Genomic DNA, 18353 nt, shown 5'->3' on the forward strand with positions numbered 1-18353 from the left:
GACTAATATTGTGAGAGACTGCCTTTTTCACTACAATCTCTAAAAGTAAATGTTTTGGTCAATATTTATGTAGAATTTATTTTTTTGTGTATTTTTCAATATTTTGTTTTATAGTCACAGCAAAGAACATAACTGAGTTTTAATGCTGCAAGAAACATCTGCAGTGAAACCTAATTTGTATTTTTTTTATTGTCTGGTGGATCACCACCAGCTTTTATGCAGTGATACAGAGGTCACTCTGCATTTCAAGTTAATCGCTTTCAGTTAGACCCTGAATTTCATATATGAACAGTGGAGGCAAACATAGAATACTACTCCAGGTGAATAAATGGGGTCTGGGAGACTAACGTGTCATGTAGTCCTGTTCTTTAATTTGTAAAATTTCCTCATATTACAAGCTTTCGTTTTTCATCTTTGTGCATTTTGTGTTGGGGTTCCAGCATAACCAATAATCCAGATCTCTTGATATCCCCTATAAATCAGCTTGTTTGCTGCTGACATCTCCTACCTGGCAGCTTAGGAAATATCAAACCACACCTGAATAAAGCATCCTACAGTTTTTAATTACTGAATCTTTTTCAGCTGTCACAGTCTTTTACATTTTCTACACACTTCCTCTCTTTTTGTATTAGGGTCTAACGTTGTGGGATAATGTTTTATTTTCTGCCTTCTTCCACGTATTTTTTGTATTTACCCTCTTGTTGCAACTACAGGCTGCTTTTATAAGTTTCAAATTTGTAGTCAGTCTGGAGTGACCTTGTCTTCTTTTCCTTCTCTCTACATCTCCCCTAACCATGTATAGCAAACCGCCCTCCTACTGGCATGGTAACCTCTCTAAATGTCTCTTTTATAAATCTTCGTTCTCCTAAACGCTTCCTAGTGAGGGAAATTGGCTTGCAAGCAACCTTGCCCTCACTGTGCTCAATAAGACACTGCATGTATGCATACTGCTTCTGAATATCTTCACTAAAAAAGCTCCAAATCGTATATTGCCGAACTTGCAAATCACTGCTTCATCTCCAGTTTAGATCCTTAATTGCTAAGATATGTAGCCCTTATAAATTGTGCAGGGAAATCTTGAGGAGTAGAAACTGAAATAGATGTAAAGACATTCCCTGATTCTGTAGCCTTTCACTGATCTAATTTCAACCCAATTGCTAACAGAGACTACTTCAGAAATTTATAAATGTTAGATAAGAACACCACCAAATTAAATCGGAAGGGGAAGAAACTAAATGTTGCTTATCTTCTCGAAGGACTTGAGATCTCGTACAAGTTCATTACAAAAGTGAATTTTTCATCAAACAGATGTTTATTTTAATCCAGAAAAGTTTCTTTAGTGGAGACGTCCACCATTTGGAACAAAAGCACTCCGAAGTGATTCTGCCACCTTATTGCTTAGATATCCTCATATATTTCTTGTTATTCTAGTTGAGTACTACATTCAGACAGAGGTTGCCAATAAAGTTTATTGTAGGAGCTAAGTGTCAATATCTGTAGTACCCCCTGCCTAGGGTGCTTGTAATTAAAATGCCACAGATAGTCTGGGAGAAGCATGAAAATTTGATGGCAAATTGATTTCAGGTTCATCTTGAAATTTGTCCTCAGCTGGACTCAATACTGCTGGCAGACATTGGATGGCTTTTGTCAAAAGGGTTTGCTGGGATGAGACAGAGATGCCTTGATCTGAATATTAAATACAGTGCTCTGCTTATGACAGTTTGCTTACTGCTAACATGTTCCTTTTTGTATACATTTTGTTGTGTGGCAGATGTTTAGGGTGGCATCACTCTGTTTTACTCAGGAAAATATGTTGCTTACAAATTTTTGGCACACTGAAGAGCAGACTTACAATATTAGCTTCCAACCTAAACATAAAGCTTCAAAACTTCTGAATTCTATAGATATTCCTGAGATTAAACTGAGCTGCACAAAGGAAAGGAGTCTGATAAGGTAATGGGTAAAATTTGTGTCAGTGATGGTGTTGAAGGAGTGAAATCCCGTGTAAAGTAATCTTTATTTAAATGAAAGAACTTATTTTTTTGAATTAGTTTCTTGAGTAGTTTCATTGATAGAGAAAGTACTTGGAGGAAATACAAAATACCTTTTCTGCTGTCAAGTTAGAATCTTATAGTAAGTTCAGTATAGACCTTTATTTTCACAGATCTGTTCTTAGCAGGAATCTTTGTCTCTAGTAGGCATTTGAAACAATCTCATGATGAGGACTGGTTATTTTAAAGTATTTTACAAAATTTGAACACTGGTCTAAGTCCACAAAATAAAGGAAAAGGTTATTTATTTGAAATGTGTTTTGTGTTTCAGGAACACAACTTTGTTTCTTTAACATTATTCCAGAAATAATTCCGATTCTTTTTAAAAATACAAATTTGCATGTTGGTAAGGCCCCAATATTAACTTAAAGCCTTTGCCTATATTTTCATTCTTCAAAAACAGACCAGCCAAGAGGCAAGGATGCATTTAAGTTCAGGTGCTGCCCAAAGTGCAGCCCCAAAAGCAGGGTGCTTCGTGCAGGTTATCCTCCAGAAGGACTGGGAGAAGCCAGGTGTGGGGGTATGGCCGGCTCAGCGGAGCCCCGCGGTACTAAATTGCCTAAGCTGTGGTCTCCGGTACACCTGTACCAGAGATACAAAGGCAGCAGTGACAGTAATGCAGCCGTGACCATAAGGTTTGTTTTTGTTTTTCCTTAACTCCCTAATAATGGCACTCTCAGCTGCAGAGATAAGAAAGGGAAAATGAGGGTGGGAGAACCGGTGGACAGAAGTGAGAGAGAGAAATAATATCGAATAAGAGTGGCTCCTGAGGGCTGTTGATCTTCCACCTGTGGAAGAATTAAGTGAAGGCTTATCTTGCCCTCCTGGCTGGGTCAGCTCCATTTGAATTGCCACAGCACTTCACTAATTTTTGTAACTACTTTCTGTTCACCTCGTTGTGGTGCTGGTATGTGGACAAATACTCAAGTGGTATAAAATGTTGTTTAACATTGATTTAATCTCAATGTTTCTCTCTGTATAAATGATGCAACCTTTTCAAAAAGTCAAAAAAAGTGATTTTGGACTTAGCTGGAGGTGTTTTACTATTAGTCCTATGGGAAATGAACTAGCCTTATTGTGAGGAAAATTAGACCTGGATAGTTTAAATTTAGCATTTTACTTCATTTTCGTTTTTGAAATACCTGAACTATTCACTGTAAGCATTTGATACTCCATTGTTCCTCTTCTCCTTCTCCTCCCTGCAATATTTAAAACTAAAATAATAATGAACTATTGCACTAGAAGAAGACTCTCTTAGGTGCCTGAGATCCAAACTGAAGTATCTGATCTCATTTCAAATGGTCAATTTATTTCCTCCTTTCCTGACACTGGTGAAATTGTGTTTTTATTTCCAGCTATGATAGATTTGTTCACTTGGTAAATATTATATGGTACAGGAGTCTTTATTTTTTCATATAATCTTTGTTTACAAAGTCAATACAATCACTTGGAAAATATGTAGCAAACACCGCAGTATATTAGAATCTTGTGTATTGTGTTTGCTGTAGGTACAAATTCAATACAGCCACTCTCCAACAATTGACATGTCAAGTAATATATCAACCGTTGGTATATTACTTTTTGCTCATCCTATTACTACTTATCAAAACCAGCTCACCACCCACACTCCTCTTCTCATTAAGGACTATTGCTTCAGGATGCTGAGTAGACTCAAGTCTTGCTGATGTGAAGTGCGGATTCTCGGAAACCATAGCGCAGATGTTGTGCCTCTAACAGAACTGGATCCCAAATTATTAGTTCAAAAATCATGTAGAGACAACACTGAATTTTTAATGAAGAAAATGATTCTTTAAATTTTCTTGGAGGAGAATGAATTTAAATGAACAGTAAACAATTCCCATACAAAAATAGTTTCCTACATATATAATACAATAAATTTTAAGTAAAAGAGGACTTTGCATATTTTAAAATAACTTTGCTGCTACTTCTGCCTATATACTTTTTCTGCACGTGTTCTTAGCCTTTTCTCTGAATCATGAATTATCTTGTGTGCCATGCAAAAGAGAAGAAAAATGGATTGTAAATTGGAGTAATGTCAAGTGACCTTCATGCCGTTCCTGACCCAGGCTTTGACCTGTTTGAGTGACTTTGTACAAATGAATTTGTATCTTATTTTCTCAGTTTTACCTATATATGACTGGAAAGCAAGTCAATTGCACTTTTATATTTTATAGAATGTTTTTAGATGCATAGCTGAAAAGTGCTCTGTGCTTAATATTACTATTATATACAAAGTTTTAACTGATTTTTTTTTTTAGCTGACTCTCCTGCCTGCTTGTTCTAAATGTTTGTTCACTATATTCCCTGTTTAGATAGTGATACTCATGTTCTTTCAAGGCACAGAGTTTTTCTCAGGTGAACTAGTATACATTCTGTGATGAAAACCAGTTTTATTTTATTTATTCTTTTTTTGACTGCTGACAGGATGGTTTCATGCCTCCTTGCATTCAAAGAATTATAAAACACAAGTGCCAAGAGATGGCATTTGTTCTTGAGCTTGGATGCAAGCCATATTTCATCTTGTCCACTGTTACAGCACTTTTAGAATTCACTGTATTGTGAGACAAAAGGCTGATACTAATATGACATATATTTATTAGAGGTAAAAATACCCTTATTTTTGTATATGTCATTGTCCTCCTTTCTTCTTCAAAGCTGTCATGAGAGAAGTTGTCTGGCCGTTCTCCTAGGGAAGCGCGAACATAGGCTTGCCACCAGACTTGATTAGTGCCCATAGATTGATGGAATTTGACATTTTGAGTACTCAGTAGGTTTCCCTGCCATCAGACACAGCTGAACACTATTTGTTGTTTTCTAGAAGGTGGTTCCTATTATTGGTGGAATTAGATTTCTGGTTGATCCAAGTTGAGACACTTCCACTACCACCGAAGACCATGGTTTTGCAGTATTTATTTGTTTAGGAGTTATTTACGTTAACTATTTTTTCCAATTCAGTCAAGAGTATTTGCGTCAAAACTTTAGAAGGAAACATGGTGGTATAATATTACATTTAAGGATATTTAGGGTTTTTTTTCCAGCTGTCACAGCTTTTCCATGTTCTTCATTCTAATTCCTCTCTCCTCTTTCAAATCCGATGAAAAAAATAGGAACAAAAATACCTAAAGACAGGATGGATGGATGTTTAATAACTGGCAGAATGAACAGATAAGTATTTACTGTTTTATTACTATGATTAACCGATACACAGACATGAAACACAGTAATAATTTGGAAAGTTCACCTCTTTATGGCTCTATATTGGATACTGAGCGATAGCAAGGATCAAAAATGTTTACAAAAGATTTTTTTTTTATGTTATGTGCTGTTATCCCCAATAAATCTTTGCATGCATCCTTGTAATCACACTTGTGATTTTTTTCTACAGAGCAGCAATAATTAAGCTAGCCAGTGCTCTTTGAATACAATCTCATTGCTCAGTATACAATGTCATTACTATCTTGGAGCCCCTCCCTGCCTTCAAGAGCTATTACATGACCTCCAGATCTCTCTTAGACTCCATGTATTACCATTAGAAGACATCCACACTGGGAAATCACTCTGTTCCTGTTTTTGATTAATATTTTATCAGCCACGAGAGGAAATGATATTCTTTAGCAACACTAATAAGTAATTGAGCAGAGGAGATGCCCCTGCTACTTTGAAAAAGCGGTATGTAGAGGCTGTAAAAGAACAGCTTTAGATATGACTTGAGATACTTAATGGGAAGAAACCCCAGAAGGTGCTGTCTGTAGTGAGCAATCAGTAACAATATCAGCAGAAAACGAATAATAATAATGTCATTGTTAGCAATAGGTTGTCAAAAACATGCTAAAAGTGTATCTTATTCAAATTGGCGTTCAGAATATATTTTCACAGAAGTGATTGATCCATTGATTTTAAATACATTTTAAAGAGAAACAATGAAAACCATGTACAATAGACAGTGAAAACTGATAGTTGTTAAATAAATAAGTTGTTTAAAGGCGTTTTCAGCTGCTAGTTGAAAACATCAGTCATTGTACTATCAACAGCTATTTAGGACTAGCACTTTAAATGCTTATTAGCTACTCTAGAGTTATGTATTATGAACTGAAGGAAACTTAGCGGTATGAGCAGTTGTCTTTTCAGTAAATAATGCACTTGGCAAATCTCTTGGCATACCTGTCTGTTTTGCTGGCTCAGACAGAGAAGTCTTCATTTAGTGTTTTATTTCATTTTACTACATTTTCCTGCGTCACTTTTTTATGAATGGAAAAGCTAAATTTGGGAAGGCCTGTCACATCATCAGCTCATAAAAATTGCATTGATCAATCTGCTTAGGAAGAAACACATGTGCCTGTGATGAAGTGTATTATATCAAGGTGAGTGAAGTGAAGACACAAGAGAAAGATGTCTTAGACATCTAAGATTCACTGTTTCTTCTTGTTTCCCCCAACAGGAATATAAGTGCTTATACTCTTGTTGGCAAGGATATTGTAGAGAATGCTATTGGTAGCATCATGATGTTGGTGTAGTGATTTAAGATCTCTGTCATGCAATAATTATTTTCTTTTGAAACCCTATAGGAAATGTTCAGGTATGCGATGTTACTGTCTTTATATACTATCGGTGCAGTCCTTTGGGTATTTATAACCAGGTATTAGTTTTAAAGCTTAAATTATAAACTGGTGACAATTTATGTTGTCCCCAAAACAGCAGAAGAGAGGAATATGATCCACAATAGTAAATCCATTAACCTTTGTGGTTTCATGAACACTTCTGATAAAAAGATGCATGAGAAATTACTTGTTTTCAGTTTTTAAAATCTGTAGGCCTTCACAGAGATTGCAAACAAGAAATACAAAGTAATGGATTAACCATCTAGTTATATTAATTAAATAATGTGTATAAAATATGAAGAGTTATTAAAAAACCCTAGGAATTACTTTATTCCCCAAAGTGAGAGATGTGTGTATGTGTGTGTGTATGGGGACTACTCTGTATCTTAATGCTAGGATTAATGCTAAAATGGACGTTATGAATTAATCATGGGATTTAATTTACCAGAATTATTTTTTTGGCATTGAGCCCCTGTAATTAGCATCTTAAACACAAGTGGTTTTGGTGATCTTTATGACAGTCAAAGCAAAACCTTCTGCCATTAATTTCTTGAGAATTGTTTAACAGGCAAGAACCAATTTTGCAACTAGATTTGAAAATGAAATGGGTTCATTTAATGTGATGGGTGATAATGGCCTCCTTGCTTGTAAGTTGGTCTCATTTCTGTAAGCTCATTGGCTTTAACATTCACACTGAAAGCTTTGGAGAAGAACCTGGGCAAAAAGAGAAGGGTCTGTTTTTCATTTTCTTCCATGTGTGCTACATTCTAGTGGGATGTAAGTTTTATTCGCACACAATGATATTAGGTTAATCATTATGTGACTTCACTGCTTAGAGGCCAAATCAGGGGTGTTCGAGACTACACGTGTGAGCTCAAATATCAACTGGTCCCCTCAAGCTAGGCTTGAAGCAGAAAATAAGGCTACCAATCAACAGCGTATTTTGCTGACTATTAATCAGATTGATCTCTTTAATGTCTCCTTAGAATAGCCCCCCCCTTCCCAATATTTAGATAAAGACAGAAATCATTCCGTAATCCCATATACATTACTACTGCCTAGTTCAGACGCAGTCAGCAGTTTCTTTCTGTCCTCTGGAATTTGCCAGCTGTGTGCTGTTGGCTACCAAGAGGTGGAAACTGTTATTCCAGGGGTAACTAACAGCAACTAGATAATATATTTTCCCTTCCCCTAACTGTTAATAGAAAATGAGAGGATGACAGGTTTATCCAAGTGAGAAATCTTGGTTTTCCATTCATTTCCCCTGGGTAAATCGTACTTTGTATTATACAGGTGCACCAGAATGGCCAGCAGTCGTAGGTCAAAATCTTCACCTTGCCACTCTTAATTTGCCTAAAAGGAAAAACAAGTCACTGGCGCACTTGGCGTGGTGGAAAGCATTAGCTGCTGCTGAGGGGAGCCATAGGTAGGATGTTAGCACAGTATCTCAAAAAGGAATCAAGAACAGGAGTTTGTAATTCTGACCAGAATATGCTGCTTCCTCCGCTTTTTTCCAGTGAGACCCTAAACTGTGTGTCCCTTACAAGCTTTGAGATCTCTACTGGAATGAGTCCCCTGACTGTGAGTATGAGCATCTGTGCAGATTGGAGTCGGGCTGTGAATACCGAAATGGTACCAATAGAGGCCTTGAGTGCTCAGCCATCCTTTTATATTGCTTTGCTCTGTCGCTGCTTCTCTTCACTGAGCTAAGCTGTGTTTATTTTCAGCTGTTCAGAGGGTACCGGCAGTGCAGAAAGATACGCGCTTTCTCTCTCTACCAGACTTTCCTCCCTCTTAAGCTAATTTTCCTTTTATTGTAGTAATTAGAAAAGGGCTTTGATCACAAATTCAGTCTTGCTCAGAGTTCAGAAACAAAATAAGTTGTGCCTGGATCTTGGGGATTAGCGTGCATCCCTCAGATATAAATGGTAAATAGTATTTCTTTACCCCATCTCTCACAAGCATGTGAGAGCTCTTACTTGCAAGCCCTTACTCTGAGACTGCAGTAATTTCATTAGCCAAAAGTGTAATTACATTATGAGAAGAAACAGCAGTCTCCAATTTCATGACCTCCTCTGTTTTCTCCCTAGTGTGCCATAATCTAGATAAGTCTAGATTTAGGCTTCGGTTTATTTATATATTTAAAAATAATGTGATCTCTTACAGCCGTGAACTGGGTATGATGAAGAAAATTAATCAAGATAACTCATGAGTTTAATGTTTGTGCTGCTTTCAAATGGAATCCTTTATTTTTTCATTTTACTACACCTTAGCTATTATGTTTGTCACATTTACTGTAAGGAGAATTAACAAGAACAATAGATGAGAAAAGAATTATACTTTTCATTGTTACGAGAGAGAATTGATTAGTTGTAGTTAATTGGCGTGGTTTTTGAGTTGTAACTACACTACCCTGTGGGGCTACACACCAGACTCTCAGCAATGACTGTCAGGCCTTCATGGGATATTTATGGAGTATATTGTAGACACTTTCTCCTTTTCCTTTAACAATTTTTACATCTTCTATTCCCTTCCAGTAGAATGAAATTTTACAATGAAATACATAAATGATTACTTTTTGGGCAAATCCTTACATATTGTAAATAACATCAAATAAATGAGATTTTAAATATCATTTTCCTGGCTTCTATTGGAAGTGTATAATCTTAGGATTTGCATAAGCATCCAAGAGACATCCAACGTATTTGTGTGTGAGTTTGTGAGTTAGAGTTTGGACATCCATCTGGCATAATAACTATGCTTTTTGATATTATCTGAACAACGGATTTTTTTCATACCAAATTTGGCTTAGAGTTTGAAAAGTGCAGATCATCTATAATTCATACCAAAGTCTGTGGGAATTGTGCTTAGTTGAAAAATGTTCAGGAACTGCTCTTGAAAGCTGCAAAGTACCTTATGGGTTACTGTGGGCCAAATTCTAACACCATTATCGTACGGAATGACTCTCCTACCCCTGTGCTGCTGTCTAGAACTGAGATTCTATCTGAGACAGATTAATGTTTTTGTCAATGTGTCTGTAGGCTTATATATTGGTGCAAGCAGGTCTTAGATTGCTTTATTTAAAAATACGTAGGCAAATATAAAATTCAAAATATTCTATTTTATATTCATCTTAATGGTTTTGTGAAAAAAATTCTGTCTGTTTGCATTCTAGAGAATTAGAGACAAGATAGTGCCAGGGCTTCCAGTTCCTGTTAATTATTAATGAAAAGTACTGTGCAAATACCAGAGCAAAAAGTTTTAATGTCTTTGTCCCTAACCTGCAGCTGAACTGGCTATGGTTGTGATTCCCTGCCACTTCCAGACAAGGCTGATCGGGGCAGTGCTTGGTTTGGAGACCTCCCCTGAAGACCTGAACATCCAATTGCCGGTTGCTAAAGTGAGTGTGATGCCGAGTGCTGAATGAGGTCTGACATAAACCCAGGATTTTGGCTTCTGGCATTGGTGGTTATGTGTCTGTTTCCGAGAGCAGGGTTATCTACTCTACATTCTAGCCAAAATCATATTTTTTTTTATTGAATGTGTCCTGCCAATTTTTTCACTGAATTTTCGACATGAGTAGATACTCTTGATTTAAAAAGCCAGAGTTCATTATGTTATTGAAGCCTTTTAAACATCTACTTACTTCTGCTCATTATAGACTATTGCATTTGAGGTAACAACTGGCGTGAAAAAGTGAGTTCTGGGCTACAGTCTGACAGCTAGAAGCACTCCATTCAGGACGCATTTTGTGCTTGTTTGATGAATAACGGTACCATTCTTGATAGACTGTAATTTTTAATTGATCTCACGTGATGAGAAAATACAGGTATTTCATGTCCTATTTATTTTTCAAAATTGAATTAATAAAGCACCAGTTCGTACATATCTCCCTATAGCTCCCAGAATTCATTAGTCTATAAAAAATTTTGTTACATCTCCAAAGCAGTGTGCATTGACATGCAAGTGTGAACTTAAGTGTGTGCACCAATGCTATGACTGCACCATTGTAATGAAGATGAAATGACTGTAATGATGACCTTTCTGTGCCTTTGTCTATACCATGCCCTTCTCTTTAACTGAACACCTTTCAAATGAACATGTTCTGAACTCTTGAACTGTTCATTCTGTTCACTGAGCTTATTGCTCAATCTGCAGTTTATCATTATGTGTCTCCAAAGACTTTGTGTTTCCTTATATTTGACATCTAGATGGAATTTTTCATAACCCTTTACTAGTCATAAATTGGATTGTTAGGGGATTAAGTTAATCTTATTTCTTTATAGTAGCCTTAGATTTTTAAAGCCCTAATTTAGAGGGGTTTCTTTATTTGTTACTCTCCAATCTGCAAGAATGGAAAAAACCTCTACGCTGTAAGATTCTGTATTGCTGAAATTATTTATTTCAGCTCATTTTGAAGTGAATCGTACCTAAGAGGTACACTTGAAAAGTTGTTTTGTCATGTTTTTCCTATATTACTATTTCTTCCTTTCCATCTAAATAGCAGCTCCTGAAAATGACCCAAAGCAGTGCATCATCAGATAAGCAGCGTGTCAGAGAATAGACTGTAGAAGAATGTGTATTTTTCTTGTTCCATTGGGAAGCGAAATAGGAAAAAATGACTTACCACTTGCAGAAAATTGTTATGGTGTGTTGCTCATATCTTAGCTTTTCCTTTCTTTATTAGAAGGTACTAGTCCTAACAATTTATGTACTTTTATTAACCAATTAACAGCTCATATTAAAAACAAAAGGAGGGAGACAAAACCCCACACGTTTTTGAGAGTGCTTTGGAGCTTTTTGTTGTCTAGTAGTAATGTAGCAGGTAATATTTTTTTGTATTCAGTAATTTTAAAGAAGTTTTTTCAAGAAAATTAGGTATTGTAATACTATAAACTTTCTGATAAATTTGAACAATAGAAAATAATTTTTGATATCCTGAGAATTATCAAGCTGTTCTGTATTAAGACAGGGGTGTCAGAATCCTCAAAATACCATGAATATTTGGTGCATATCAGTAAGTTTGGTCATTAAAGCCAGCTTATAATATGCAGGAAGCATAATACTTGAGGCATAAGTGAAGGCTAAAAATGTGTATTACGTAAATATAATGCTTATGTTCAAGCAACACACATTTATTTCTTTAACAAATAAACATTTTTAGCCTTCTTTCTCCAAAAGGTTCAGAATTGTCAGACTGGTTATAGAAGATGAAAAATCTTGAGGAGTTCCTTGACCTCTTTTATGATCCCTCCATCCCTAAACTCCATCAATGACTTGAACTCTGACACTGAGAATGGTGAGATGTAATTCTTCATCCCAATGTCATAAAACCCCAGATTCTACTATAGGCATTTCAAACTTTGATTTTTAATACAAATGTAGTTCATGTCAGCTGGTATCATACATAAAGGGGGAGGCTTTCAAAAGCTCTTAGGTTTATCTAACTCTGTGCCTAGCGAAACCTTTCAAAAAACTTTAATAGTATTTGACCATTATTGTTCTGGTTTGTTCTTTTTATTTATTGATTGATTGCTTCAATGCCACCCAAAGCACCCCAAAAAATTTTAAATATAATTTATTAAACTTGACATCATGAAGAAGATTATAATTTTCATAACATATTTATACAGATCTACATATGCATAGGTATTAGAAACAATAGCGAGGCATAGGATTGCTTTAGGAAATCCCTATTGGCACCTGTGAAAGGAGGACACGAAGCAGAGAAGAAGTGAAGGCTGACTAGGTGAGGTTAAGAAAGTGTCTGATGTATATTAGAAGCCATTTCAGCCTTTGTTCTAGGCCAGTACTTCCAACGAGGAAAGGTGTAAGCTGAAGACTACGGTACTTTGTACTTTGTCTCCCTGCCTATTTGATGCTCTGTTAAGGTAGAGAAAGATATTACTTGCTGATATGTTAGATACTTCATTTTTAAATGATCATAAATTTTTGCCAGCACTTAATAAGAGTAGGTTTACAGTGCAGAGGAAAAGTGAATATACCAAACCAGAAGAACACTTATGGAAGAGGAGATATTATTGTACAAAGAAGGACTGAAAACGGTAGGATTGCTTCTCTGGGATGCAGCTGATAGACTGGTGCATTAGGCTGATTTTCAAAACAATGGTGAAAAGACTATAATTTGAAATCTTTCATTTATATCCCTATCCCTAACAGAAATTGAGAAATGCAGATTTAAAACTGTTAAAAGAAAAAAAAAAAAAGCTCAAAAGATCTATCTGCCTGTGGAACTTACAGCCATATATAAGGCCAAGCATTTAGTAAATTCATAAATAAATATTGATAACAAAAATACACCAAATAATGCAAAGTATTTATTAAGACTTCTTTTTGAAAAATAGTCCTGTATCTGAATACTGATTCCAGAACTAGTCATTTTCAGAGAAAATACTGTTTATTTCATAGTAGACCACTGACTGGTTAAATCCTTATGAGGAGTTGTATCAATCTCTATTTTTGCTTGTTTACACCAGGGGCCAATGCTGTGTTTATTTTGGATATATAAACTTGTTAATTGTCTTACTATGCTTTTGCATCAGCCCATCTGATGATAGCGTTTTATGACTGTATTTCTCAAAATTTAGGTTTAGAAGACACTTACGTTTCAGTTCTAAATACTGTAGAGACTTCTTATATTACTAATATGAAACTAACTGGCATCAAGGCAGCATTCACTATTTCCAAAGCAGTTTACCACTGTGACATTAATTTACAGCACTGAGCACTGTGGAAACTTTCATCAAACTAAGAAGTTCGTTTTGATTTGTTACAGCACACAGTGGGTGTTCATAGTATATGTTTTTATTTAATCCTTCAAAGAGTTTTCAGGAAATAGCAGCTAGCATGTGATGAAATAATATCAAGAGACATTACTAACATTTTAACATTATACGGATCATTATACTTTGTGCATTTTGGAATTATGCTATGTTATATTTATGGTTTCACTTTGTTCTTGCAAACCACATTCTGCTTGGTCTTATGAAACACCACATGGCTGGAAAGGAGCACAGTGCAGCTAATAAGCGACCTGTCTCAACTTGCAAAAGATTAAGCAACACCCTCAAAAGATATGCCGGGTTTAGAGCAAAGGCAGAGCTGGAAGAGGTTGGAAAGAACATGAAGAAAATGTCTCTCCTTTAGTCAGGAATGCGTGTTCCGCCTCATGGCAAAGAGTTGCACAGAGTTGCTCCTTGGTATTTTGAGGTTTCATTTGTGACTGCTCATTAAAATATGCTATGTCTTCTTTGTGTCTTGTAAAAAAGGGAAGAAATACAGTACCTAAAGAGCAGTAACTACTGATGTGACAGTTACATGGAAATTCTCTTCAAATTTTTCAGGTTCAGCATTAGAATAGGGAAATGGCTATGAGTAAAATGTACAAATATGATTTTTTTCAAGTATTCTCCTGCAAGACCCTTTGTTAGTGCCACCCTCATGGTCTCTGATGCGCTTGCCCTCAAAATGTTTCTGAGCAAGAGAATTACTGGGGTCCACTGTGGGAACTGTGGTGATGATTTATTCCATATATTTGTAGAAATTTAACTGAGGTGCCTTAGTTAAGAGCTTTGTCGTCCTCTCTGCTTATTTAGTCTCTAAAAGACAATTCAGCACATCTGTGATTCCCACACCTTAGTTAAGTGTGTGAAACAAAGTGGGATGAATATGGCCCACTTTTTAGACTATACAAAACCAGAGATTTGGATTAGGGAATCTGATTTCTTGGCTCCTTCCCTGACCACTTTGCATTCCTTCATTTTCTCCATTGCTGGGGACAGCTGTTGACATACTTGGTTTCTTGGTTTCAATGGAAAAAAAAAAAAGAAAGCTCATTACATGCATGGAGTTCTTTCCTCCAAAACAAGAATCTCAAACATCTAATGCAGCTTCTGTGGTTTTGTTTTTGTTTTTATAATCAAATAGCTCATATATTACTTGACATTACTTGGACAAGTGGGTAGGTTCGGCAGGATATCCAGTAGAAATATTCACAGACTTTTTCAACAGCTCCATGAACAAAAGCAAACTTTCCTTTGAGCAATGTATGGACAATTTGTAGCCCGGAAAATGCACCTCTGGATGACTTTACTGAGAGACCGCGTGTCTCTGGTTGTTACAGGTGTGGGAAGCTCTTAGAGCTCAGGTGGCAGTAGACCGAAAATTACTTCAAGATAATCTGTGAAATAAATTGCATTTTAGTGTTTAATGCCTCACATACACTGAGGCACTTCAGGTGTGCTTTGGATCATATAATCTCTATTACTTTTACCCATCTATGACATTGATTTGGTAACAAGATGGACAACAAGGCAAACGTGCCTACTGCTTCCTTTTAAGCTTTTGCTTTGATTTTAGAAAGCAAAGTAATTTTTTAAAAAATGGTGAACTGGCAGCTGGGGAATTTGAAGCTTCCTTGTACTTAAAAACCAAACAAACAAACGAAACAGAAAAAAGCAACCGAGAAAGAGATGTAGAGAGAGGGGAAAAGAAAGTGCAATATGGATAGGAGTAGCTAGCTGGAATTCTATGGTCCGAGTTAAGCAGCAGGTCAGATTAGATGGTCACACAGAGCCCCTTTTGGCCTTTACAGCTATAAATTTTTGAAGCATAGTGCATGCTTCCCAGCACTGCAATTTCATGCTGACCCGATGGGGTGAAAGGGTAAAGCCTGCATACCCATTCCCTGCCTCCCCAGCAGCCTGAGCCTGCCTGGGTTCTGGGATGTGAAAAGCTGCCCGGCAGGAGCTGGGCTGAGACCATATCTCATTTCACAGTAGCAAAATTACAGCTGCTCTATGATAATCACTTTTGGTTGCTGGCCATGCATAGTGTATTCAAGCTCATAACATGAAGGAGGATGTCTCTGCCCCAGAGCTCGTTCCATGAATTGCTTCCATTATTATTATTATTATTTAATGTATTTAGGCAGACTTTTCAGCATTTCACTTGTCCTTACAGCTGTCTGTTGTGTTTCCAGTTACTGAAAATCTCCTATTGCTACAGGTGTATTCTTCTCACCTCTGTTGTTTCTTTGTGTTTTCCTGTCCATGCTGAAAATCAGCACATCAACTTAGCCCTGTGCCATTATTTGTTTCAAGAAAAAGATCCCCAGTTTCACTTCTGCATATCCTGCTGGTCATTCTGTTACATTTTCTGGTGATATTTAGCCCACGCTTAAACAGTTGGGACACAAGGACTTTTCAGAGGGAAAGTTTTTTGCTTTTAAACATCTCACTCCTTGCTGTGAAATTGTATGTAGCAGCGAGATTGTATCTTGACAGTCTAAAATATTAACTTGCTGGAAGCTGTAGGAATGATGTCTTTCATGCCATCCAGAGATGCTGTTCCAAAAGAGAAATTCCTTACTCGAATGTTAACAGTTTTCTGCCACTTTTTGCCATGGAAGTTGGGAAAAATAAGCAGAGGTTTGGACTCAGGACCCCATTACCAATTTTTGATGTGTTTAAGCAATGATGAGGCTGTTGGCTTGTCCTTAGTACTGAGAATAGCAAATAAAAGTGAAGATTAAAGATACTGTTCAGGAGAAAGTAGATCTTTGCCTGGGTGGTTCTAAGTTTGTAGCCCGTTCTCCAGCTCTCACACAACACTCGTGTATCACAAAGGCTTGGTTTGTCATTCATGGAACATGGTGAGGTTAGGCTTTCTACTGATGGTCTGGCAGCTTGGTCTATTACATATTTTTTTCAACCAAATTATTTTGTGTAATAACTATAATGTTAATGGAACTATATGTTATGGTTGAGTTAAGATTTGTCAGTTTGAAAATAAACGTCTTGGCTTCATTTCGACATTTGCCTTTCAGCATCAGTCCGTTAACCTGTCACACACTATAATTTCATTAAAACCATCATTTAATTGTAAGTTAATGTACAGCTATCTTTTATAGAAGAGCTTTACATACTGCCTGAATAATTTCAATACAAATTTTCAACTGATATGATTGAAATAATATGAAACACTAAATGCCCTCCAAACGCCTGTTTATGAATTCAGGACTGAGAAATAAGATGCAACAGCCACATTACTGTGCCACTATAACAAGGAGACGATTTTTCAAATTATAATAAAAGGAAAGAATAATGATGTAGGTATATATGTATATATCTCTGTCTCTGGGTCTCGTACCTGCAGCATTGAGATGTACTTCATGTGTAATTCAGAGAAGTTTCCGTTATTAAAAGAAGGACAATGCAGATAGGGTAAGCTATCTATAACTGAAGAAAGAATTAAAATCTACATGCTAATAGAGCTTTAGTGCTAGTCACAAATAGACTTGTACTTCACATAGGAGCTATATAAAGCTTATTTCAAAATAAATTCTGGGTAACATTCAACCTGATTGAATCTTTGGAATCTGTGTTAATGTATGTGTTCAACTCAGTTGCACTTAAAAGCTTTTAAACAGAATATCAGTTTTTTATATTATTCATGATAATGTAATTCCTGCCTTTAATCTCTACGGAGTTTCACATTAAGTCATGATATGCAGTTCAGGGGAATTTGGATCATCCATTAATCATAGTACCTGTACTTTTGTGTATCTACTTTTGTCCATCTCTTAAATCAGTCACTTGGCAGCAGCAGAGATCTGGGGATAGTCCAAGATGTTTGACTGAAGAGGCCTTGTTTATTAAACTTCTTTCCTGCTACAGTATGTATGGATTTATGTAACGTGTGGCATGCTGAAAAGAAAGTGGTAGAAATATTAGCATAATCATTAAATATGATCCTCTTAGTGTTTCCACTGGAAACATAGGCGTGGATAAGTATATTGAGTGATGACATGTATTTAGTAGAATAATAGCTAAAAACACCTGGGCTAATACAAAAAAAATGAGACAAAATGATGTAGTGAAGTATTCTCTTGTAATTAAAAATTTTCTGCCAATCTCCGTACACCAAGGGACTGAATTAAGGTTTCACAAACAATCTACATTTGGTATTTTCTAAAGTAGAAGGGTTTTCTTTTATTCCTTCATTATTTTAATATTCAATAGATGGTAGGAAGATGTAGGGAAGGCTTGAAAACTTTACAGAGTTATTAGTAGGTGTTGGATTCTTTCCTTTGAAGTACTGACACTGTCCTTTGAACTGAACTAATCGCTTCTAACTGTAACAATGGCTTGCTTTTTTCTCAAGCCACCAAAGCATGATTAGTGACATACTTAAATTAACTTTTTAAATATTTGCGAAATTAGAACAGTGTGGAAACTGAATTGTGTATTCTATCCAGTTTTTGAAAAAAGTGATGTTCCCTATCCCTTTTTATTGCTTTTCTCCCAGAAATCTGATTTCTTTTCCTAGACCCACTCTGACCTTTCCTTCTTTTGTTGTATCTTCTCTCAGCTCCTTCTTTCTGTCTCTCCCATCCCAAGTTATCTCTTTCAGTCTTTTACATTTTGTTCCACTCTTCTTTCCCATAAAATCTTTTGTTCTGGTTTTCTTCTATTCTACCTCTTTCTTGGCTTAGCCACAGCTCTTATTTCCTGTATTTAATATTAGAGTAGTGGGAGAGAGCTTCTGGCTTTCCCACACGGGTTATGCAGTCACATTTGCAAACTTTGTCTTAAAAGTAGCTAGATGTTCTGTTCCTGCACTGCTGGACTGGAATTGGTGACTTATGAGGTCTCTCTCTGCC

At 36.3% G+C, this 18353-nt stretch overlaps 1 protein-coding gene across 4 annotated transcripts in view; it reads left to right on the forward strand.

Annotated features, from left to right (window-relative positions):
- WWOX (WW domain containing oxidoreductase) overlaps nucleotides 1–18353 on the forward strand; it is a 531552-nt gene that overhangs the window by 177467 nt on the left and 335732 nt on the right. Inside the window, exon 9 of one of the 4 annotated variants that reach the window (XM_054197836.1) lies at nucleotides 9958–18351. The exons of the other annotated variants lie outside the window; for them this stretch is intronic. Coding sequence (XP_054053811.1) covers nucleotides 9958–9978 — 21 coding nt within the window. The 3' untranslated portion in view covers nucleotides 9979–18351. Of the gene's footprint in view, nucleotides 1–9957; nucleotides 18352–18353 lie in introns of those variants that run through there. 4 annotated transcript variants of the gene reach the window in all.

This window comes from Rissa tridactyla, chromosome 4 (assembly GCF_028500815.1).
Source record: "Rissa tridactyla isolate bRisTri1 chromosome 4, bRisTri1.patW.cur.20221130, whole genome shotgun sequence".
Classification (NCBI taxonomy): domain Eukaryota; kingdom Metazoa; phylum Chordata; class Aves; order Charadriiformes; family Laridae; genus Rissa; species Rissa tridactyla.